The 25587-nt window shown below is 40.4% G+C and overlaps 1 protein-coding gene and 1 pseudogene across 1 annotated transcript in view; one reads left to right on the top strand and one right to left on the bottom strand.

The window, feature by feature from the left end:
* Nucleotides 1-25587, bottom strand: part of LOC118891200 (coiled-coil domain-containing protein 3) — a 104140-nt gene that overhangs the window by 74772 nt on the left and 3781 nt on the right. The window contains exon 2 of the mRNA XM_036844890.1: nt 24655-24829. Within this exon, the coding sequence (XP_036700785.1) occupies nt 24655-24829 (175 nt within the window). The remainder of the gene's footprint in view (nt 1-24654; nt 24830-25587) is intronic.
* Nucleotides 3601-4042, top strand: LOC118891202 (annotated as a pseudogene).

Below are 25587 nucleotides of genomic sequence, written 5' to 3'. Positions count from 1 at the left end.
TTGAAAACTGGGCAAAAGCTTGAATAGACATTTCTCCAAAGAAGCTACGCAAATGGCCAATAAACACATGAGAAAATGCTCAAATCATAACTCGTGAGGGAAATGAAAAATCAAAACCACAATGAAAGACCACTTCACTTCCAGCAGGATGGCTAGAATCAATAAGACAGATAATAACAAGTGTTGACAAAGATGTAGAGAGACTGGAACCCTCATACACTGCTGGTGAGAAGGTAAAATGGCGCAGCTGCTTTGGAAGTCAGTTTGGCAGTTCCTCAAAAGGCTAAACATACAATTACCATATGACCCAGCAATTCAACTCTTAGGAAAATACCCAAAAGAAAACACACATACATACGTACAAAAACTTGTTCAAAAATGTTGTTAGAAATATTATTCATAACAGGCAAAAGTGGAAACAACCCAAATGTCCATCAACTGATGGATAAACAAAATGTGGTAATCATACGATAGAATATTGTTCAGCCATACAAAGGAATGAAGTGCTGATTCATACTACAACATGGATGAATCCGCGAAACATTATGCTTAGTGAAAGAAGCCAGTCACAAAGGGCCATATATTATAAGATTTTATTTCTATGGGCAAATCCATAGAGACAGAGGATAGTGGTTGCTGGAGGCTGGGAAGAAGGCTGAATTGGGAGTGACTGGTAATGGGTACCAGTCACTCTTTTTGGAGGGATGAAAATGCTTTGGAAATACAGATAATGATGATAGTTGCACCTACCTGAGAATATACTAAAAACCACTGAATTATATACTTTAAAAGGGTGAGTTTTATGGTGTGTGAATTATGTCTAAAAAAAAAATTTAAACACAATGAGAACACACCTATCAGAATGGATAAAATAAAAAATAGTGATAATAGCAAACAGCAATGATGCAAAAAACTGGATCACTCATACATTGTTGGTGGGAATGTAAATGATTCAGCCACTTTGGAAAACAGTTTCCAAGTTTCCTTTAAAATGACAAATGGACTCATCAGATGACCCAGCATATGACACTCTTGGCCATTTACTGTAGAGAAATGAAAACTTTTTTTTTTTTTTAAGTGGCATACCCAACCTTTTTTTTTTTTTTTTTAATTTATTTATTTATTTATTTTTGGCTGCACTGGGTCTTCGTTGCTGCCCACGGGCTTTCTCTAGTTGAGGCAAGCAGGGGTTACTCTTCCTTGCGGTGCTTGGGCTTCTCATTGCAGTGGCTTCTTTTGTTGTGGAGCACGGGCTCTAGGCGCGTGGGCTTCAGTAGTTGTGGCATGCGGGCTCAGCAGTTGTGACTCGCAGGCTCTAGAGCACAAGCTCAGTAGTTGTGGGGCATGGGCCTATTTGCTCCGCGGCATGTGGGATCTTCCCGGACGAGGGCTCGAACCCGTGTCCCCTGCATTGGCAGGCGGATTCTTAACCACTGTGTCACCAGGGAAGTCACCTTTTTTTTTTTTTTTTTATATTTATTTTTGGCTGCACTGAGTCTTCGCTGCTGCGCACGGGCTTTCTCTAGTTGTGGCAAGCAGGGTCTACTCTTTGTTGTGGTGCGCGGGCTTTTCACTGCGGTGGCTTCTCTTGCTGTGGAGCACAGGATCTAGGCATGCAGGCTTCAGTAGTTGTGGCACATGGGCTTAGTTGCTCTGCGGCATGTGGGATCTTCCCGGACCGGGGCTCGAACCCGTGCCCCCTGCACTGGCAGGCGGATTCTTAACCACTGTGCCACCAGGGAAGTCCGAGAAATGACAACCTCTGTCCACTCAAAAACCTATGCATGAATGTTCAGAGCAGGTTTTTTTCATTATAGCTGATAACTCAAAACCAACCAATGTCCTTCAGTGAGTGAATAGTTATCCAAATGATGGTCCACCATACCATGGAGTATTACTCAACAATAAAAAGAAAAACAACTTGGATGAACCTCAGGGAAGTTATGCTGAGAGAAAGAAGATAATCTCAGAAAGTTCCTTAAACTGTATGGTTCTACTGATATAACACTTGAAATAACAAAATTCTGGAGATAGAGAACAGATGAGTGGCCGCCAGGGTTTGGGAATGGACAATAGAGAAGTTGTAGCCATAAGGAGTACCACGAGGGAGCCCGAGGTGATGGGACGGTTCTGTATCTTGACTGTGTTGATAGCAACAGGAAGCTACACACACACAAAGAAGTGCATTATGTATAACTGGTAGCATGCGACTAAGCTCTGTGCATTTTACCAATGTCATTACCCGGTTTTGCTATTGCACTAGTTATACAACATGTTCAATTGGGAAGAATGGGTGAGGGGTACCAAAGACTTCTCTCCATTTCTTTGCAACAGCCAGTGAATCTATATTTATTCCAAAATAAGAAGTCTGTGGGGTTTTTTAAAGTAACTACATGGGGTATTAGTCAATGCTTAAAAGTAATGACTGTGTTTCAATAAAGCTCAGAATTGAAGGCAGGAGTCAAGAAGAAATGACAGGCTGCACAGTACAGCCACAAACCATCACCTCTACAACATGTCAGAGGAATCCTCCTTCTAGTGTGAACTGCATATACCTGATAACAAGTCAAGAACTTCCGGTGTAGACCCGCTAACTTGTGTGTCCTCACCTGTCCTCTAATCCCCCGCATGCAGCTCTGCTATCCTAACCTACCCTCATCCTCATCTCTGGGCTTCCATTCATGCTCTTCCCTGTCTGACTTCATCTTCTCTCCACTTATCCAAATCTTTCCCACTGGGTCATAAGGCCCTGCAGCAGTATCCATCTTTCCACGTGGGTTAATTGTATCTCTCTAACTAGATGCTTGAGTTCAGACACCAGGTCATCTTCCTCTACCACATCCTCCTTAATACACCATACAATGCTGAGAATGTAGGGAGTATCAAAAATCTCTGTTGATGGAATAAAGGCCTGCCTGCCTCAAGATCTTTTATTCTCACTCTTGCGAGCTAGGTGATGGAGAATGGGTACACACAGGGGCATGAAAGCCAAGACAGCGTTTCACACGTAATCGCAACTGTGTACTTTTAAAATCATCATCTCAGTTGCTTTTTATTACAGGGCTATGAATGATGCATAGGAGGTATAATCTGATCCATTTTACGGATAAGGAAACTTAGTTCAGAGTGGCTAAGTGATATACAAAATCACAATTGGTTCTGAGTCAGGGTTAGAAACCAAGACTCATCCTAAAACCTTACTGAGATGTAAATTGCCACTTTAAACTTTGTTTTTAAAAGAGCACGGGGCTTCCCTGGTGGCGCAGTGGTTGAGAATCTGCCTGCTAATGCAGGGGACACGGGTTCGAGCCCTGGTCTGGGAGGATCCCACATGCCGCGGAGCGGCTGGGCCCGTGAGCCACAACTACTGAGCCTGCGCGTCTGGAGCCTGTGCTCCGCAACAAGAGAGGCTGCGATAGTGAGAGGCCCGTGCACCGCGATGAAGAGTGGCCCCCGCTTGCCACAACTAGAGAAAGCCCTCGCACAGAAACGAAGACCCAACACAGCCAAAAATAAATAAATAAATTAAAAAAAAAAAAAAAAGAGCAAATTATTGCTCTCTTCCCTTTTGCGGCCATCGCTGAAGCACCAGTGGCCAAAATGAAGTGCAATCCCTTTGTGACTTCTGACCCAAGCGAGAACCGGAAAAGGCATTTCCATGCGCCTTCCCACATTCGCAGGAAGATTATGTCTTCCCCTGTTTCTAAAGAGCTGAGACAGAAGTACAATGTCCGATCCATGCCCATCCGGAAGGACGATGAAGTTCAGGTTGGACAAGGGCACTACAGAGGGCAGCAAATTGGCAAAGTAGTCCAGGTTTACAGGAAGAAATCTGTCATCTGCGTTAATGAGTGCAGTGGGAGAAGGCTAATGGCACGACTGTCCATGTGGGCATTCACCCAGCAAGGTCGTTATCACCAGACTAAACCTGGACAAAGACCGCAAAAAGATCCTCGAACGTAAAGCCAAATCTCACCAAGTAGGAAAGGAAAAGGGCAAATATAAGGAAGAAACAATTGAGAAGATGCAGGAATAAAGTAATCTTGAATACAACTTTCATTAAAAACTGTTAAAAATGAAAAAAGGGGCAAATTATTAGTAACTTAAGATGCAAATATTCCCAAAATGAAGTGTAACTTTTGCAACCCAAAATATGGTACTTAGCCAACACCTTGGGGTGGCTGAGGCCCTATATGAAGAGGAAAAAGGAAAAGCCTTAAAAAGTGGGGATAGAAGAGCAGACTGTGATCAGGGAACAATTGGAGGAACAGAGGAGAAGCCCCACTTCCAAACATATCCTGAATCCAGCCATTCCTCTCCAGCACCACTGCTGTCCCCTAGACCCTGCCTCCATCACTCAGAGCACATCACTCCACTCAACAGCTCCCCGAAGCATAAAGATCTAAACTTCTTGACCTTGCTTAGAAAGCTCTAAATGGTCCGGCTCCTGCTCACCTCTCTAAACTCATCTCATTCCATTCGTCCCCACCAACAATGCTCCCTTCACACCTTTCCATCCCTCAAGCATGCCTAGCAGGGTCTGTCTTGCACAGCGGCACTGGCTTCTTCTCCTGCCTGGAATGCTTTGCCACCTGACCTTTGTACAGCTTGCCCTGTCATTCAGACTTCAGTGTAGGTGTCATCCCCTCAGCCTAAAGTAGTTACTAATTCCTCTTTGTCATTTACCACCCTCTTTTAATTCTTTGCCAAACATCATTAACTGACATGTTTCTTATTGACTGATGTATTGATTGATGCATTGATTATCTCTCCCTCATCCCACTACAGTGTAAGCTCTAGGAGGGCAGGGAACTCTTTTCTCTTTTTTTTCTTTTGTATTCCCAGTGCCTGACATATAGCAGGTATTCAATAAATATGTGTACAGTGAAGGTCTGAATAAATGAATGAATGAAAAAGACCACCACCCTACCTCCTTCAGAGTTCTGGTTCTATCTGGCCAATGAATGACCTATTAATGGCAATCTAAAAGTTACTAACATTCAACTAGAGGATAAGTAAATAGCATGACCCTTGATATCACAAAAAGTACTTTGAAAACAGTAAACCGCTGACCCTTGAACAACACGGGGGTTAATCCACGTATATAACATAGTTGGCCCTCTGCATCCTCAGACTCAACCAACCATGGACCGTGTAGTACTGTATTTACTACTGAAGAATATCTGCATATAAATGGACCCGTGCAGTTCAAACCTGTGTCGTTCAAGGGTCAACTGTATTACAGATCATCTTACAAGGTCCAGATCAAGCCCACTCTCTTCTCTGAAATCTTCCTGGGGTACTCAAGGCCCCATTGATCCCCCCTTTCTCTGACTTCCTAAATCTTTTACTGCCTACACCACTCATGTGATACTTTACAACCCCCTTCTGTATTTTGGTACCCATGCCTACCATGTGAGGGAACCATGCTAGGTCCTGGGAATACAACAACCAGTAAAAAGGAGTTTATATCCCGGTTGGGGGACATGAATAGTAAACCAGTATTTTCATAAACCACTGTATTTGTGATAAGTGTCACACACACACAAAAAAGTGTGCACTAACAGCATAATCAAAGGACAAAACCAGACCAGCTGCCTAAAGGAAGGATAGCAAGTAGGAAGTGGGTCAAGGAAGTAACAGTCTATGAAAAGAAAATCTCTCAGCTTTGGGAGGCAGGAGACCAGGGAGCAGGCAGGATGGAGAACATAAATAGCATGAACTTGAAGCTGGGAGACCCTGATCTCACTTCTGGCTCCTTCACTGTCCACCCACATTCCTCAGTTTGTCTGAGTTTCAATTGACTCAACTGTGATAAGAACAGAATCATGTTCAGTGTTTACAGAACCCTCAGAGAAATAAAATATAACCCCTACATCTTCCAGAGATGAAATTATTTAATTTCAATGAACAAGATACCTACTGAGCATATATTAATTACGTGTTAAGCATAAAGATCCATCAAAGTAAATGGATTTGCCCAAGATTAACACTAGTTAGTGGGCACAGACCATATTAGAATCCACATCTGCTGAATCCCAGGCCCTGAATTCTTCTCATAGGTATCCATCACCCTCCACAATCTGGTCTATGCAACTCCCACTACTCTCACTGCTAGAAGCCCATTCCAAGCTGAAATGCTGAAACCATTCCAAGTTCCATGTTGACTCCAGGCCTTCTGAAATTCTGGGCCCCTTTGTGAGGTCACATAACCCCCTTTCCCAGCTCAGAATGTGAAATGTCCCCCATCCACACTCAGCTCAGGTAACACCTCCTAGTTTGCCATTCACCTAGCCGGTCTAGAGCAGTAGTTCTCCAAGTCTGCAGATTCCTGGGGGATCCAGAGATCCTTTCAGGGGAGCCCATGAGATCAAAACTATTTTCAGAACAATACTAAGATGTCTTGTTCACTGTACTGACATTTGCACTGTTGGTGCAAAAGCAAAGGTGAGTAAAACTGCCGGCACCTAGTGTAAATCAAGGCAGCAGACCAAATGACACTAATAGGCATTATATTTTTCAGTGCCTTGTGTGGGCAGAAAAGAAAAAGGCAGTTTAAGAATGTCCTTGATGATGGGACTTCCCTGGAGGTCCAGTGGTTAAGACTTCACCTTTCAATGCAGGGGGAGATTTGATCCCTGGTTGCAGAGCCAAGATCCCACATACCTCAGGGCCAAAAAACCAAAACATAAAACAGAAGCAATATTGTAACAAATTCAATAAAGACTTTAAAAATGGTCCACATCAGAAAATCCTTAAAAAAAAAAAAAAAAAAAGTCCTTGATGAAGCAGTAAAAACCATTAATTAAATCCTGACCCTTGAGTACACACGTTTTTAATATTCTGAAGAAATCAGAAGCACACAAAGCACTTCTGCTGCTTATCAAAGTACAGTGGTTGTCTCAAGGAAAAGCACTTGGGCGATTGAGTTCGGAGTTGAACTAGTGGCTTTCTTGGTGAAAGACTATTTTCACTTGAAAGGATGAATGACAGACAAACTATAATTTTGAGTATTTGATAGACATTTTCATGAAAATGAATAAAGTAAGCCTCTCACTTCAAGGAAAACTAGCAGTATTTGTTGCCACTGATAAAATTTGAGCTTTCAAGCAAAAATTAGAATTTCAGAAAATTTGCCACTGCATGCTTGACATTTTTCCATTGCTTCAAGACTTTCCTGATGAGATCAATGGTGATACTGATGAAAAGGGTTGTTTAATATTGTATAATTAAAAGTCTCAATGTTTTCAACATCTGTATAACTCTGAACGAGTATTTTTCACATGGTCAATTTATCATGTTACAAAAATCATGCATGGATTAAAAAAAATCCATTCAAAGTGCAAGAAAGACTATTGGATTTTCATGTAGGAATACAAAAAGTTCATTGATAAGGTTTCTGATTCTGCACTGTAACTAACTTTTAAGAAACTATCACTTTTTGAGTTTTGATGAGGTATCAAAGAAGACTAAATACAGAAAAAGTACTTAACTTACACTTAACAAGTCACAAATACTTGTTAAACTGATGTTATACTCCTCCATCCCTAAGGAATATCTTTGTTCTTGAACAAATAATGTGGTAAACTAGACTGCCTAAGCAAAGTTCCAGGGACATTTTAAATCAAATACTTCTAGGGCTTTATGGACGATATGGATGAACTGAATTATGATTTTCTTGACCCATTTGGGCTCGAATTTCACTTTAAAAACTACAGATCCTCTTTCCCATTCCTACTTGCTTTTGATCATCAAGAAATAAATACTGTTCTTTCCCTCCCTGCAGTATGTCCTATGCAAGATTGACCAGATGTTCTTGATGGGCCCAGTCAAATAGGAACATCAACTTCCAGTGGCAGTCAAGATGAAGGAAACTGAATGTAGCCTATGATTCCTACTGATGTTAAAATCTCTGCACATAATACACAAAGCAACTACCTGAAGACTGAAAACTAAACAACTAGAGGCTATGGGACCTGAATCAAAGGGGGCAGAATCATTGAACTATGCAGCAAAAACTCTAGGAGAAATCTCCTATTTCTATCTAGAAGATCAAGTAAAGGAGCCCCAGTGTACTACACAGTAAGGGGGAAGTCCCTGGTTTTCTTCTCTTTTTCTTTTCTTTGCTCACCCAGCCTTGCACTACAGCCAACCCCAGTCTCAGATCTGCATTGCCACGGTGGCACAAGAAAAATAGACACCCTAAATAGTCCTATCTATTAAAGAAATTGAATGAGTAGTTTAAAACCTTCCAACAAAAGAAGACTCCAGGCACAGATTATTTACTGATAAACTTTACGAAACTGTTATGGACTGAATTGTGTCCCTCCAAAATTCATATGTTGAAGCCCTAACCCCAGTACCTCAGAATATGACTGTATTTGGAGATAGGGTGTTTAAAGCAGTCATTAAGTTAAAATGAGCCTGTTAGGGTGGGCCCTAATCCAACCTGACTGGTGTCCTTATAAGAAGGGGAGATTAGGACAAATGGAGAGCCACTAAGGATGTTCACACACAGAGTGGGGACCCTGTGAATAGGCAGCAAGAGGGAGGCCATGTGCAAGCCACAGACACCTCAGAGGAACCCAACCCTGCCAGCACACTGATCTTGGAATGCTGGCCTCCAGAACTGAGAGAGAATAAATTTCTGTTGTTTAAGCTACCCATTATGTGGTATATTGTTTTCCATAGAAGGCTAATATACAAATATTTAACGGAAAAAAATACCAATTCTACACAATCTCATCCAAAAAACAGAAGAGGAAAGAATACTTCCCAACTCATTTTGTGAGGCCAATATTATCCTGATGCCCCCTTTTATATTATAAGAAAACTACAGGCCAATATTCCACATGAACATACATGTAAAAAATCCTCAACAAAATATTAGCAGATTAAATCCATCAATATATAAAAAATGGGATTTATTCTGAGAATATAAAGGTGGTTCAAAAGTTAAAGACAAAGAGAGTTTTGAAAGCAGCAAGAGAAAAGCAACTAGTTACATAGAAGGGAACCCCATACCCATTGCAATAAGACTATCAGAGGATTTTTCATCATAAATCTTGCCAGGCAAAAGAAGTGGAATTATATATCTATTTAAAATATTGAAAGAAAAAGAATTGCCAACCAAGAACACTATTCTTGCAAAATTGTCCTTCAAAAACAAAGGGGGAAAAAGGGTGGGGGGGGAGACAAACGGAATGTAATTGATATAGCCACTGTGGAGAACAGTATGGAGGTTCCCTAAAAAACTAAAAAAAGAACTACCATACGACCCAGCAATCCCACTACTGGGCATATATCCTGAGAAAACCGTAACTCAAAAGGACACATGTACCCCTATGTTCATTGTAACACTATTTACAATAGCCAGGACATAGAAACAACCTAAATGTCCAACGACAGATGAATGGATAAAGAAGATGTGGTACATATATACAATGGAATATTACTCAGCCATAAAAAGGAATGAAATTGGGTCATTTGTAGAGATGTGGATGGGCTCAGAGACTGTCATACAGAGTGAAGTAAGCCAGAAAGAGAAAAACAAATATTGTATATTAACACGTATATGTGGAATCTAGAAAAGTGGTAGAGATGAACCTATTTGCAGGGCAAGAACAGAAACACAGACGTACAGAACGGACATGTGGATACAGTGGGAGAAGGGGAGGGTGGGACAAATTGAGAGATTAGGATTGACATATATATACTACCATGCATAAAACAGATAGCTAGTGGGAACAAGCTACAAAGCACAGGAAGCTCAGCTCGGCACCCTGTAACAAGCTAACTGGGTGGGATGGGGGGGGTGGGAGGGAGGTCCAAGAGGGAGGGGATATAGGTATACTTATAGCTGATTCACTTCCTTGTACAGCAGAAACTAACACAACATTGTAAAGCAATTATACTCCAATAAAAAAACAAAAAAACAAAGGAGAGATCAAGACTTCCTCAGACAAAGGCTAAGAAACTTTACCACCTGCTTTATAAGACATGCTAAAGGTAGTTCAAGTTGAAATGAAAGACACTAATTAGAAATATGAGAGCATGAGAAAGTGTGAAACTAGTTGATAAAGGTAAATATAGAGACAAAAACAATATTATATTACTATATACTATAAAAGACAAAAGTATTAGAAACAACTAAAACTAAACGTTAACAAATATATAAAGGTAAACAGTGACATCAAGAATATATAATGTGGTGGGGAGGAGAGGGAAAAGACAAGATTTCTTGTATGCAAGTGAAGTAAAGCAGTTGTCAGCTTAAAACAGAATGTTATAACTATACGATATATGATATATTATTTAAGCCCTTAGTAACCACAAAGAAAATATGTATAGAAGTTATACAAAAGAAAAAAGAAAGACATTTCCACTAAGATCAGGAACAAGACAAGGTTGCCCACTCTCACCTCTATTATTCAACATAATTTTGGAAGTTTTAGCCACAGCAATCAGAGAAGAAAAAGAAATAAAAGGACTCCAAATCAGAAAAGAAGAAGTAAAACTGTCACTGTTTGCAGATGACATGATACTATACATAGAGAATCCTAAAGATGCTACCAGAAAACTAGTAAAGCTAATCAATGAATCTGGTAAAGTAGCAGGATACAAAATTAATGCACAGAAATCCCTTCCATTCCTATACACTAATGATGAAAAATCTGAAAGAGAAATTAAGGAAAGACTCCCACTTACCACTGCAACAAAAGGAATAAAATACCTAGGAATAAACCTACCTAAGGAGACAAAAGACCTGTATGCAGAAAACTATAAGACACTGATGAGAGAAATTAAAGATGATACAAACAGATGGAGAGATATACAATGTTCTTGGATTGGAAGAATCAATATTGTGAAAATGACTATACTACCCAAAGCAATCTACAGATTCAGTGCAATCTCTATCAAACTACCACTGGCATTTTTCACAGAACTAGAACAAAAAGACTGCACAATTTGTATGGAAACACAAAAGACCCCGAATAGCCAAAGCAATCTTGAGAAAGAAAAACAGACCTGGAGGAATCAGGCTCCCTGACTTCAGACTATAATACAAAGCTACAGTAATCAAGACAGTATGGTACTGGCACAAAAACAGAAATAGAGATCAATGGTACAGGATAGAAAGCCCAGAGATAAACCCACACACATATGGTCACCTTATCTTTGATAAAGGAGGCAAGAATATACAATGGAGAAAAGACAGCCTCTTCAATAAGTGGTGCTGGGAAAACTGGACAGCTACATGTAAAAGGATGAAATTATAACACTCCCTAACACCATACACAAAAATAAACTCAAAATGGATTAAAGACCTGAATGTAAGGACAGACACTCTAAAACTCTTAGAGGAAAACATAGGCAGAACACTCTATGACATAAATCACAGCAAGATCCTTTATGACTCACCTCCTAGAGAAATGGAAATAAAGAGAAAAATAAACAAATGGGACCTAATGAAACTTAAAATCTTTTGCACAGCAAAGGAAACCATAAACAAGACAAAAAGACAACCCTCAGAATGGGAGAAAATATTTGCAAATGAAGCAACTGACAAAGGATTACTCTCCAAAATATACAAGCAGCTCATGCAGCTCAATATCAAAAAAACAAACAACCCAATCCAAATATGGGCAGAAGACCTAAACAGACATTTCTCCAAAGAACATATACAGATTGCCAACAAACACATGAAAGAATGCTCAACATCACTAATCATTAGAGAAATGCAAATCAAAACTACAATGAGGTATCACCTCACACTGGTCAGAATGGCCATCATCAAAAAATCTACAAACAATAAATGCTGGAGAGAGTGTGGAGAAAAGGGAACCTTCTTGCACTGCTGGTGGGAATGTAGATTGATACAGCCACTATCAGTGGAGAGAACAGTATGGAGTTTCCTCAAAAAACTAAAAATAGAACTACCATACAACCCGGCAATCCCACTACTGGGCATATACGCTGAGAAAACCATAATTCAAAAAGAGTCATGTACTACAATGTTCACTGCAGCTCTATTTACAGTACCCAAGACATGGAAGCAACCTAAGTGTCCATCGACAGATGAATGGATAAAGAAGATGTGGCACATATATACAATGGAATATTACTCAGCCATAAAAAGAAATGAAATTGAGTTATTTGTAGTGAGGTGGATGGACCAAGAGACTGTCATACACAGTGAAGCAAGTCAGAAAAAGAAAAACAAATACCGTATGCTAACACATATATATGGAATCTAAAAAAAAAAAAAAAAGGTTCTGAACAGCCTAGGGGCAGGACAGGAATAAAGACACAGACATAGAGAATGGACTTGAGGATACAGGGAGGGGGAAGGGTAAGCTGGGATGAAGTGAGAGAGTGGCATGGACATATATACACTACCAAACGTAAAATAGCTAGCTAGTGGGAAGCTGCCGCATAGCACAGGGAGATCAGCTCGGTGGTTTGTGACCACCTAGAGGGGTGGGATAGGGAGGGTGGGAGGGAGGGAGATGCAAGAGGGAAGAGATATGGGAACATATGTATATGTATAACTGATTCACTTTGTTATAAAGCAGAAACTAACACACCATTGTAAAGCAATTATACTCCAATAAAGATGTTAAAAAAAAACAAACAGATAGCTAGTGGGAAGCAGCCGCATAGCACAGGGAGATCCTAGGGGCAGGACAGGAATAAAGACACAGACATAGAGAATGGACTTGAGGATACAGGGAGGGGGAAGGGTAAGCTGGGATGAAGTAAGAGAGTGGCATGGACATATATACACTACCAAACGTAAAATAGATAGCTAGTGGGAAGCAGCCGCATAGCACAGGGAGATCAGCTCGGTGGTTTGTGTCCACCTAGAGGGGTGGGATAGGGAGGGTGGGAGGGAGGGAGACACAAGAGGGAGGAGATATGGGTATGTATGTATATGTATAGCTGATTCACTTTGTTATACAGCAGAAACTAACACACCATTGTAAAGCAATTATACTCCAATAAAGATGTTTTAAAAAAGACAAAGGAATCAAAACCTATCCATACAAAATAAAACATAGCACAAAATATTGAGGATAGCAAGAGAGGAAAACATGGGAAAAGGAACTATAAGACAAACAAAAAACAGTTAACAAAATGCCAATAGTAAATCCTTATCAATAATCACTTTAAATGTAAATGGACTAAACTCCCCAATAAGAAGATATGGGATAGCCGAATACATACAAAAATTAAGATACAATTGTATTGGGACTTCCCTGGTGGCACAGTGGTTGAGAATCCGCCTGCCAACGCAGGGGACACGGGTTCAAGCCCTGTTCCAGGAAGATCCCATATGTCGCAGAGAACTAAGCCCGTGTGCCACAACTACTGAGCCTGCGCTCTAGCACCCGCAAACCACAACTACAGAGCCCTTACACCACAACTACTGAAGCCCATGCGCCTAGATCCCATGCTCCGCAACAAGAGAAGCCACCGCAATGAGAAGCCCGCACACCTCAATGAAGAAGCCCCCACTCGCCGCAACTAGAGAAAGCCTGCGTGCAGCAATGAAGACCCAACACAGCCAAAAATAAATAAATAAAATAAATTTATTTAAAAAAAAGATACAATTGTATTGTATCTAGAAGAAACTCACTTTAGATTCAAAGGCACAGAGACTGAAGGTGAAGGAATGGAAAAGGGTATTCCATGTGAAAGATAACCAAAAAAAAGTAGGAGTGACTATCCTAATATCAGACAAAGTAGGTTTTAAAAACTGTCTCAAGAGATAAAGGTCAGTACATAATCATAAAGTGATCAGTTCAAAAGGAAGATATAATAATTGTAAATATATATGCACTTAATGTGGAACACCTAAGTATATAAAATATTGACAAATCCAAAGGAGAAAGTGATAGAATACGATAATAGTAGGAGACTTCAGTATCCCACTTTCATAATGGAGGTAACACTTAGATGCAGAATCAATTAAGAGTGGACTTGAACAACAGTATAGACCAAATGGACCTAACAGACATATAGAAAACTTTTCACCCAACAGCAGGAGAGTACACATTCTTTTCAAGCGCACACAGATATTCTCCAGGATATATCACATGTTATACCACATGTTAAGTAACAAACAAGTCTTAACAAATTTAAAAAGATTAAAAGTATACCAAGAATCTTTTCTGAACACAATGGAATAATCAATAATAGAAGCAAAAGAGGGAAATTCACAAATACACTGAAATTAAACAACACACACTTGAATAACCAATGGATCAAAAGGGAATTTTTTAAAATCTTGAAACAAATGAAAATGAAAACACAACATACCAAAACTTATGGGATGCAGTAAAAGCAGTACTAAGAGAAAAGTTTATAGTGATAAATACCTATATTATAAAAGAAGATCTCTAATAAAGAACCTAACTTTACACCTCAAGGAACTACAGAAGAACTAAACCCAAAGTTATCAGAGGAAGGAAATAATAAAGATCAGAGAAGAAATAAATCAAATAGAGACTAGAAAATAACAGAAAAGAACTAAAAGTTGATTTTTTTGAAAGAAATAAACAAAATCAATAAACCCTTACCTAAACTAAGAAGGAAAGAGAGGAGACTGAAATAAATACAGAAATGAAAGCAACATTACAATAGATACCTCAGAAGTAAGAATGATCATTAGGGACTATTTATGAAAAATTATGTGAACAAATTGGAAAACCTAGAAGAAATAGATAAATTCTGAGAAACATACAACCTGTCAATACTGAAACAAGAAGAAACAGAAAAACTAAACACACCAGTAACAAATAAGGAGATTCAAATAGTAATCAAAAGACTCCCCAAAGCAAAGTCTAGGATCAAATGGATTCAAAGCTGAATTCTACCAACATTCAAAGAAGAATTAACACAAATCCTTCTTAAACTCGTCCAAAAAATAGGAGAGGGAATACTTCCAAACTCATTTTATGACAGCAGCCTCACCTGATATGACACTGCAAGAATAGAAAACTACTGACCAGTATCTCTGATGCACGTAGATGCAAAAATCTTCAATAAAATACTAGCACACTGAATTCAACAATGTATCAAAAAGATTATACACCACGACCAAATGATATTTATCCCTGGGATGGAAGGTTGGTTTAACATATGCAAATCAAGGTAATACAGCACATTAACAAAATGAACGATTTGAAACACATGATCATCTCAGTATGCAGAAAAAGCACTTGACAAAGTTCAACACCCATTCATGACAAAAACTCTCAATAAAATAAGTATAAAAGAAATTTCCTCGGGGCTTCCCTGGTGGCGCAGTGGTTGAGAATCTGCCTGCCAATGCAGGGGACACGGGTTCGAGCCCTGGTCTGGGAAGATCCCACATGCCGTGGAGCAACTGGGCCTGTGAGCCACAACTACTGAGTCTGAGCGTCTGGAGCCTCTGCTCCGCAACAAGAGAGGCCGCGATAGTGAGAGGCCCGCACACCGCGATGAAGAGTGGCCCCCACTCGCCACAACTGAAGAAAGCCCTCACACAGAAATGAAGACCCAACACAGTCAAAAATAAACATAATAAATAAATAATAAATAAAAATTTAAAAAAAAAAAAAGAAATTTCCTCAACGCAATAAAGGCCGTTTATGAAAAGTCCATGGCTAACATCATAATCAATGGGGAAAACGGAAAGCTTTTCCTACTCTTGCCAATTCTATTAAACATAATGCTGGAAGTACTAGCAAGAAAAAAGACATAAAAGGCATCTAAATTGGAACAAAGGAAGTAAAATTATCTGTTTGCAGATGTCATGATTCTACATGTAGAAAACCCTGAAGACTCCACACACAAAAAAATTAGAATATATGAATCCAGTAAAGTTGCAGGATACAAAATCAACATATGCCCAAAAAAAGCAGTTGTATTTCTTTACACCAACAACAATCTATCTGAAAAGGAAACGAGGAAAACAATCCTATATATGATAGCACCAAAAAGAACAAAATACCTAGGAATAAATTTAACCAAGGAAGTGAAAGATCTATGCACTGAAAACTTTATAAGATTGCTGAGAGAAAGACAAAAAATCAATAGAGAGATATCCCATATTCATGGATTAGAAGAATTACTATTGCTAAAATGCCCATATTACCCAAAGTGATGTAGAGATTCAAAGCCATCATTATCAAAATTTCAATGGTATTTTTCACAGAAATGGAAAAAACAATTCTAAACTTTGTGTAGAACTACAAAAGATCTTGAATAGCTAAAGCCATATTGAAAAAAGAACAAAGCTGGAAGCATCACGGTTGCTGATTTCAAATCATATTACAAAGCTATAGTAATTAAAACAGTATGATACAGGCATGAAAACAGACCAGTGGAATAGAATTGAGAGCCCAGAAATAAATCCACACATGTACAGTCAACTAGTCTTCAGTAAAGATGCCAAGGACACACAAGGGGGAAGAATAGTTTCTTTAATACATTGTGGGGCTTCCCTGGTGGCGCAGTGGTTAAGAATCTGCCTGCCAATGCAGGAGACACGGGTTCAAGCCCTGGTTCAGGAAGATCCCATGTGCTGCGGAGCAACTAAGCCCGTGCACCGTAACTACTGAGCCTGCGCTCTAGAGCCTGCGAGCCACAACTACTGAAGCCCACGTGCCTAGAGCCTGTGCTCTGCAACAATAATGAAAAGCCCGCACACCACAACGAAGAGTAGCCCCCGCTTGCCTCAACTAGAGAGGGCCCACGTGCCGCAACGAAGACCCAGTGTAGCCCAAAATAAATAAATAAATAAATAAGTTTATTTTAAAAAATACATTGTGTTGGGAAAACTGGATTCACATGCAGATGAATGAAATTGGACCCTTATCTCACACCATATACAAAAATTAACTCAAAATAAAGACTTAAAGGTAAGACCTAAGACTAGAAAAAAAATACTTCTTGACATTGGTGTGGGCCATAATTTTCTCGATAGGACCCCAAAAGCACAGGCAACAAAAGCAAAAATTGATAAATTGGATTGCATCAAAATAAAAAGCTTCTGTACAACAAAGGAATCAATAAAATGAAAGGGCAACCTATGTATTGGGAGAAAATAATTTGCAAACCATCTATCTGGTCCAAGATATACAAGGAACTCATACAAGTAAATAGCAAAACAAACAACCTGATTTAAAAATGGATGAAGGAATTGAACAGACATACATATGGCCAGCTAATCATCAGGGAAACGCAAACCAAAGCCATAATGGGATATCAACTCATGCCTGTCACGATGGCTAGTATCCAAAAAACAAAAGATAACACGTGTGAGCAAGGATATGGAGAAAAGGGAACACCTGTACACTGTTGGTGGGAATGTAAATTGATACAGTCATTATGGGCAACAGTCCAAATGGAGGGTCCTCAAAAAATGAAAAATAGAACTACCATCCAGCAAACTCTCTTCTGAGTATATACACAAAGAAAATGAAATCAGTACCTTTCAGAAATCAGTACCATGTTCATTGAATCATTAATCACAATAGCCAAGACATGGAAACAACCTGTGTCCACCAACAAGTGCATGAAGATAAATGTGGTATATACACATACAATGGAATATTATTCAGCCATGAGAAAGAAGGAAATCCTGCCATTTGTGACAATACAGATGGACCTTGAGAGCATCACATTTAGTGAGATAAGTCAGAAAAAGGCAAATACTGTTTGGTCTCACTTATATGTAGAATTTTTTTTTAAACCCACAATGATAGCACCACACACCTATTAGAATATCCTTTTTTTTAAAACTGACAGTACCTAGTACTGATGAGAATGCAGAACAACTGGAAATCTCATACAGGGCTAATGCAAATGCAAAATGGTACATTCACCCTGGAAAACAGTTTCACATTTTCTGATAAATTTAAACATACACTTACCTTATGATCCAGCAAACCCATCCAAGGTATTTACCCAAGAGAAAAGAAAATTTATTTTCACACAAAAACCATACATCTCTATTTAGAGCAGCTCCAGTAGCCTAAAACTGGAAACAACCTAAGTATCTCTAACTGCTGAATGGATAAATAAAACTGTGGTACAGTCCTATAGCAGAATATTCCTAAGCAATAAAAAAGGAGTGAACTACAGATACATAAAACACAGACAAATCTCAAGTGCTAAATAAAAGAAGCCAAACTAGAAAAAAAAAAAAAAAGCAACATACATGATTCTATTCACATGATATTCCGGAAAATGCAAAACTAGTTGGAGAAGCAACCAGAGGTTCCCAGGAGTTGAGGTTGGGGAAGGGTCTGACTATATGGCAGCAGCTCAGGGGAGGGTTTTGGCAATGATGGAACTTTTCTATATTGCGGTGGTAGTTGTGATTATACGACCATGTGTATATGTCAAAACATAATGGTACATGAAAAAGAGTGACTTCTGCTACATGTGGATTTTAAATATTAATTTAGAAAATAGAAATAGAGAGGGAGAAAGAGGAGGCCTCTGCTTATTCAGAGAGCCTCAGAGCTCTCTGAATGAGAGATAATACATTCAACAAATGTGTAAGACACCATAAAAACATACCAAATATACAATAGTGAATAAAATAGATATCCCTGCCCTCGAGTAGTTTTGTCTACTTGGGAAGACAGCATCTGATGACTAGGAAAACAGGGACCAAGAGGCTTTGAACAGGATGGCTGCCATCTTTATTTATTTATTTTGGATGGCTGCCATCCTTAAATACAACAGCCGCCCCCCATCCCCGCCCAGCTGTTCTGCCCCCTTCACCTGCAACCTCATCTGTATTCAACCCTTCACAGCCAAATGTCCTGAAGGAGTTGCCCACTCCCAATCTCCATATCCTCTTGTCCCACTCTCTCCTCACACCCCACAACCTAGATTCTCCTCCCTCACTCTATGGAACTGTCCTCATCTCTGCCATCAAAGTCGAGTGGTTACTTGACTTCATCTTACTTGACTTCTCAACAGCTTTTGGTTCTGTCGATCACTTATCCTTCCGGAGACATTCTGGGCCATTGACTCTCCTAGTTTTCCTCGTACTGGTCTGACTGCTCTTTCTCCACCGGTGTTAGCGTTCTACACCACTCGGTCCTACCCTAGGGCTTCTACTCTTACTCTAAGCCCTCTCCCTTGGAAGTCTCATCCGTGTCCAGTTTCAGCTGACATCTAGTTATCAATCAGACACAAAGGTATATCTTCTACTCAGAGCTCTTCTCAAAGCTCCAAAGTTACAGACCCAACCACCCATTCAAGATCTCACATGGAAGGCTCAAGGGCACCTCAACTCAACATGTCCAACCCTAGACTCATGAATTCCCTACCAAACCTGTCCTATCCCCATTTATCAAGTGTTAGTCCTGGCATGCAGTCAGCCAGGAACACAGGAGTTATCTTTGACCCTCCCACCTCTTGTACCACCCAAATTCAAACCGTCAGGAACATCTACTGATTTTATTTCCTAAATCTCTCTCAAGTTTGCCTACATCGCTCCACCCCCATTGCCTCCACCCTGGTCCAACATCTATCTGGTAGCTTTCTAACAACCACTACCTGTTCTTACCATATCATCTGGATCCCCTCCAATCCAGTTCCCTACTCCTGCCACTTTGGGTGGTTTGTGTGTGTGTGTGTGTGTGTGTGTGTGTGTGTGTGAATTTGCTCCCATCACCCCTTGCTTTCAAAACATCAAGGGTTTCCCATTACTGTAGAACGAAGCCCAATCCTCACGAGGATCTATCAATCCCTGCATGGTGTGACCCCACCTACCGCTCTGGCCTCATTCTTCTCACTCACTCCCTTTCCTCCAGCCACAGGAGCTTTCTTTGGTTTCCTCAAAGGCACCATGGACCCTGCTACCACAGAGCCTTTGCACAGATTCTTCTCCCTCTCTGGATTGCTCTCATTTCCCAGTTACCTCAACATTAACTAACATACCTCCTCATCCATCAGATTTTAGTCCCAGTATCAATTCAGCAGAAAAGGCTTTCTTTACCCCTAAGTCTAGATCAGACACCCTGATTATTTCCTTTCTTTTCCTTGGAGTATCTATTTCCATTTTAAATTATAAAGTCATTAACGTGGTCTTTTGATTGTGGCCACCACCAACACTAAGACTATAAATTTCATGAGATCAGGGACTTTGTATTTTGCTCAACGCTGAAACTCTAGTATCTAACACAGCAGCTGCCTCACGGTAGGCACTCAATAAATATTTGCTAAAGATTGGACTTGGGACTTCCCTGGTGGTCCAGTGGTAAAGAGTCTGCCTTACAATGGAGGGGACGTGGGTTCGATTCCTGGTCAGGGAACTAGGATCCCACATGCCACAGGGCAACTAAGCCCGAGTGCCATAACTACTGAGCTCGTGCACCTCAACTAGAGCCCATGTGCTGCAAACTAGAGAGCCCACGCACCCTGGAACCTTCGTGCCACAACTACAGAGCCCACACGCCCTGGAGCCTGCGCGCCACAATGAAGAGCCCGCGTGCCACAACAAAAGATCCCGCATGCCTCAACGAAGATCCCACATGCCGCAACTAAGACCTGATGCAGCCAAAAAAATATAAAATAAAATAAATACCATAAATAAATAAATAAATAATAGATCTTAAAAAAAAAAAGATTGGACTCAACAATCCCACAAAATGAGGTATGTATAATGTTATACATGTCCGCGCTCTATGTAATATCAATGAATTGGAAACAGCGTAACTACCTATCGACAGGGGACTTGATTAAATGTATACAGTGAGGCATTCATACAATGGAATACTATGCAGCAATTTAAAGCAACTTACGTGCATTGATATGGAAAGATTTTTAAGATCTACTTATGAATAAAGCGGGGCACAGTAAAGTGTGCATAGTGCAGTGCCACTGGTGTCAAAGACGACAATAAATCATGTTTGAATTGTTTGTTGGATGAGAATACTCATCGAACGTTTACAAGAAACTTTTAACAGTGGTTACTTGTTTGGAGGGTAGGTGGGAACTGGGTGGATGGGTGTCAGAGGTGGGAGGAAAAAACTCTACTGACTACCATTTTGTACTTTTAGATTTGGGAATCCACATGAACATGGTTTATAATTCAGTAAACGAATTTTTTTAAGTGCTCCCTGGCTGGAACCCAATAAACTCTATTGAATGAATTACGGCACACATGACAGCTTCCCCATCACTGTTCCCATCCCCAACACATATCTCTGTCACCACTGCTGCCACCACTCTGCCACTGACCTGGGAAGAAGCAGGAAGCTTTTTAAAAGCTACATATCCTTTAAATTTTAAAGCCCTACTTTCTAATTACCAATTTACAGTCATCACTCTTTATACTTGACAAAGTGCTTTCAAACATGTGCTCTAATTAGGTCCTTATAACAACCTGAGACAGTTTATATGCTTTTAGCCCCATTTTATAGATGAGAAAGCTGAGGTTGTGAGAAATTAAGGGTCCTGCGTGAGGTCACGTCTCTGGAAATGGCTGAGCCAATCTCAATCTCCTGATGAAAAGTCGACGTTCCTTCTGATGCAGCTTGGAGGATGACAACTCCCCCACCATCCTTCCTGACTCCAAAATGGGAAAAAAGAAAGATGGCAGCAGGTCTTTCACAGATTTTACTTCAATCCCATGACGTTCTAGAACAGATTGATGTAAGTGTGGATCAGTCTGGGTATCGGTCCTAGGGGACAGGACTTGCTGAGAGGGGAAAACAGACAACTTCTGTTTTGATTGTTACACTCACCCAGCAGGGAAGAAAAGAAGGAAAATCTTCTTGGCTGGCGTGGAGAGAACCCTGCCAGAAAATGGGATGGATGCTCTAACTTGCCAAAGACATCCCCCGGTGCAATTAACACCATGATACTGCACCAGAGAGACACTAAACACATAGGAACGCTGCTGATTTCCTGGCAACTTTTGAAAGCAAGATTGTGTTTCTACTGTCTGAGGCGTGGGTGGGACGTTTGAGGATGGAACTAGAGAATGGGAGGATTTGGCTGCTGAGGACGAGTTGTGGGTCACCCTGGGTGTGCATCATAAAAAGTTTCCCTACATAAGATTTTCCTCTGGTTCCATTTCTTAACCTCCGGATGGACCCTAGAGTCCCAGATTCATGTGATGCTCCGAGAGAGTGAGAACTATGAGAGAAAAGAATGAGATGTGCCCTTCACAACCAGAGCCTAGATCAAGCCTAGTTCAAGCTGACTGGGGGCTTAGAGACGAGGAGCAGCAACAGTGGAAAGAACAAGAACTCAGTGTTCCTCCAGGATTTATCATCATCTAAGATACGGCACGTAATTCAAGAAAGCCATGTTAACGTGCCACATCCAAGGCCATTCATAAGGGTCTCAGAACAAATGAAGGATTCGTGTGTTCCGATTGGCAAGAGTCTAACTGCAGTAAAAAGGTGACCTGCACAGCTCCTCTGATCCCTCCTAAGACGGAGAACCCACCACCTTAGGAAAAACATAGCTTCTGCTGTAATATGATGTGTTTATCCTGTGTAGGAGGGAAAATAGCATGCTCACCTTCAGACAGAAAAGGCAGAGAATTTTTAGCCTTTTTTGGAAGAAAGGAGCAAGTAATTGTCAATAACTCTTCATCTAACTCTGAGATCTTCAATTCACAGCTACTTTAATCACTCCAGAGGCCATAAAAATTTCTCAAGGAGTGTTGTAAAATGTAAATGCTAACATTTACCAGAAAGTCAACTTAGTTTTAGTTTAAACCTAAATTCTCAAAGGAACTAGCTAATTTAATTTAGCTCTAATGTGGTGCATTTCAAAATGCACCAGGGACAAAAATGGAAAGAGCCAAGGTGTTGAAAAGTACAAGGTCCATCAATGCCTTCAGCTACACAGCAGCTCAGCAATCTGGAACAATTAATTTTCCTCCCCAGAAGCTTCTGACTCTTAGAGCAAATGCACACGCCCACCCTTTGTTGTCTAAGAGACCAGGGTGATGAAAGGGAAAAGGAATTCTTCCCAAGATCAACATCTGACCACCAGAAATAGGACTGCCTTCACACTGAAACAATTCTCCATGGTCCTATTGTTCTACTTTTTTCTAATGATGGAAAAATCTAATTCCAGGGAAATGTTAAGAGCTTCATTATGTGACCACAGGGCTAATCAGTTATATAGCTAAAGAGTTTGGGGGCTAAACTATAAGGTATTTGTGAAACAACATCTGATCTCTTGATATAAATCTATTGTTACCAAGGATTTAGTAGTTTAAGCAAAACTCCCACAGGATGGAGACCCAAAGGACCAAGACTAAAAGGATTTCATTCAGAACATGCTAAGGACTGACCCAGGCTGGGGATACTCAGGCTGATACTTGGTAGGTCCAGTTCAATGCGGGGTGGGTGCCAGCACAGATGAAGAGCAGAAAAACAAACTAACAAACAGGTGCTTGGAACCATGTTGGGAGCAAAATATAAGACAAGCACTCAGAAAATTCTGGCAAACCATGGAGGAAGGGTCAGAGGAGTCTAGATCTCCGTCAGTAGAGTAGGCCTAAGGAAGGAATCCTTGGTCATGTTAAGGAAGTAAGAATCAACATTTTTCCTTAGTTGGACGCACCTGCCCATCAATGAGAACAGTTTCTGTGCAAAGAACATGAAGAAAGCCTCCAGGTGCCACGGAGCCCTGGGCAAAAGGTAAGGAGGTTTGGGCAAACAAGGCCGCTCCCCTGGGCCAATCCACCAGACAAGAGAAAGTCACATCCCCCAATGCCACCCCAGATAGGAGAAAAGAAGGAAGCCACCTAACATGTGCAAATTGACCCATAAAAAAAGTCCTTGTTTCAGGGGACACACACATCCCCACATCAGAACTCCCTCCAGTGGTCTGTCACATGGTCCTAAAAACATCTGATGGGAGACTGGGAGCCATGGGCCACCACTTCCCCTGACCTGGTCCCACAATCACCCCAGGTCTATTGTGGCAATGCCACTGCTCTGGGAAAGTGACAATCCTCAAAATGTCCCCAAAACTCTGGCAACTGCCTCAGATTGAAAGATCCCTTTTATATTTTCATGACCAAAACTACCCGACCCTTACATTCCACAATTACCTTGGTCACACTGTACCTCTATGTCTTAGCAACTATAGATAAGAATCATGAAAGTGTTAGCTATGATAATTATTTAATTCCATTTCCTTAAGGGCTTTTTCTTTCCTCTTAGAAAATTCCTTAGAGCCCTATGCTATCAATAATAATGAAAATAATAGTGGTAGTAGTCATAATAGCTCACATGTATTGAGCACTTACTGTGCTAAGTACTACGCTAAGGGCTTTACACATTTCCATTTCCTGCCTAGTTAAATCATGTCCCATCAGCCCTATGGGGTAGCTGCTACTATTGTTTCCATTTTACAGAAGAGGAAACTGAGGCACAGTGTGCCAACCGTCATCCCATCTTGTTCCCTCACTTTGTGAGGAACCCCACACCAAACAGTAAAGCCTCAGAAATCCAAAGTTTATGAGCAGTGCTTGTTAACTGCTGGCAGGGAAGGGAGGAAAATACTCTTTGGTCTGGGTTTTTGGAAGAGGACTCTTGACTCCCTTGGTCACAAAATGCACACAAGATGTAGCTATTCTATTATTTTGCTGTAGATCAGGGTACAGCCAATTCTTACCCTAGTGTCTTCTTGGACTTCCCAGTCACTGGAGAAAGTTGCCAGTTGCTGCCCTTGGGAACAGTTTGAAAACTGGAAAAGGCTGGAAAACATCCTTCTGTTCTCTTGAGTGTCTGGAAAGATGGCATCTTGGAAATTGACTCCATGAGGCAAGAGGTTATAATTTTCATCCATTCTAATGGAAAAAAGGAAAAAAGCAGAGCTGTAGACTGGATACCTATGGGGTGTACCATCCTGAATCAAGAGTCAATAGAAGACTGTGACAGTGTTGCCAATTTTATGACAATGCCTTTTTTTAAATTAAAGTATTGTTGATTTACAATGTTGTGCTAATTTCTGCTATATAGCAAAGTGACTCAGTTATACACGTATATGTACTTTTTAAAATATTCTTTTCCATTATGGTTTATCCCAGATTGGATATAGTTCCCTGTGCTATACAGTAGGACCATATTGTTTATCCATTCTAAGTGTAATAGTTTGCATCTACTAACCCCAAACACTCAGTCCATCCCTCTCCCTTCCCCCCGTCCTCCTGGGCAACAAGAAGTCTGTTCTCTATATCTGTGAGTCTGTTTCTGGTTTATGGACAGATTCACTTGTGCCATATTTTAGATTCCACATGTAAGTGATATCATATGGTATTTGTCTTTCTCTTTCTGACTTACTTCAATTAGTATGATAATCTCTAGTTACACTCATGTTGCTGCAAATAGCATTATTTCGTTTTTTTATGGCTGAGTAGTATTCCATTGTATATATACCACATCTTCTTTACTCATTCATCTGTCGATGGACATTTAGGTTGTTTCTATGTCTTGGCTATTGTGAATAGCGCTGCTATGAACATAGGGGTGCATGTATCTTTTTGAATTATAGTCTTGTCCATGTATATGCCCAGGAGTGGGATTGCTGGATCATATGGTAGTTCTA

The sequence above is a fragment of the Balaenoptera musculus genome, chromosome 2 (assembly GCF_009873245.2).
Source record: "Balaenoptera musculus isolate JJ_BM4_2016_0621 chromosome 2, mBalMus1.pri.v3, whole genome shotgun sequence".
NCBI classification, from domain to species: Eukaryota; Metazoa; Chordata; class Mammalia; order Artiodactyla; family Balaenopteridae; genus Balaenoptera; species Balaenoptera musculus.
This window is presented reverse-complemented; position numbering and strand designations above follow the sequence as displayed.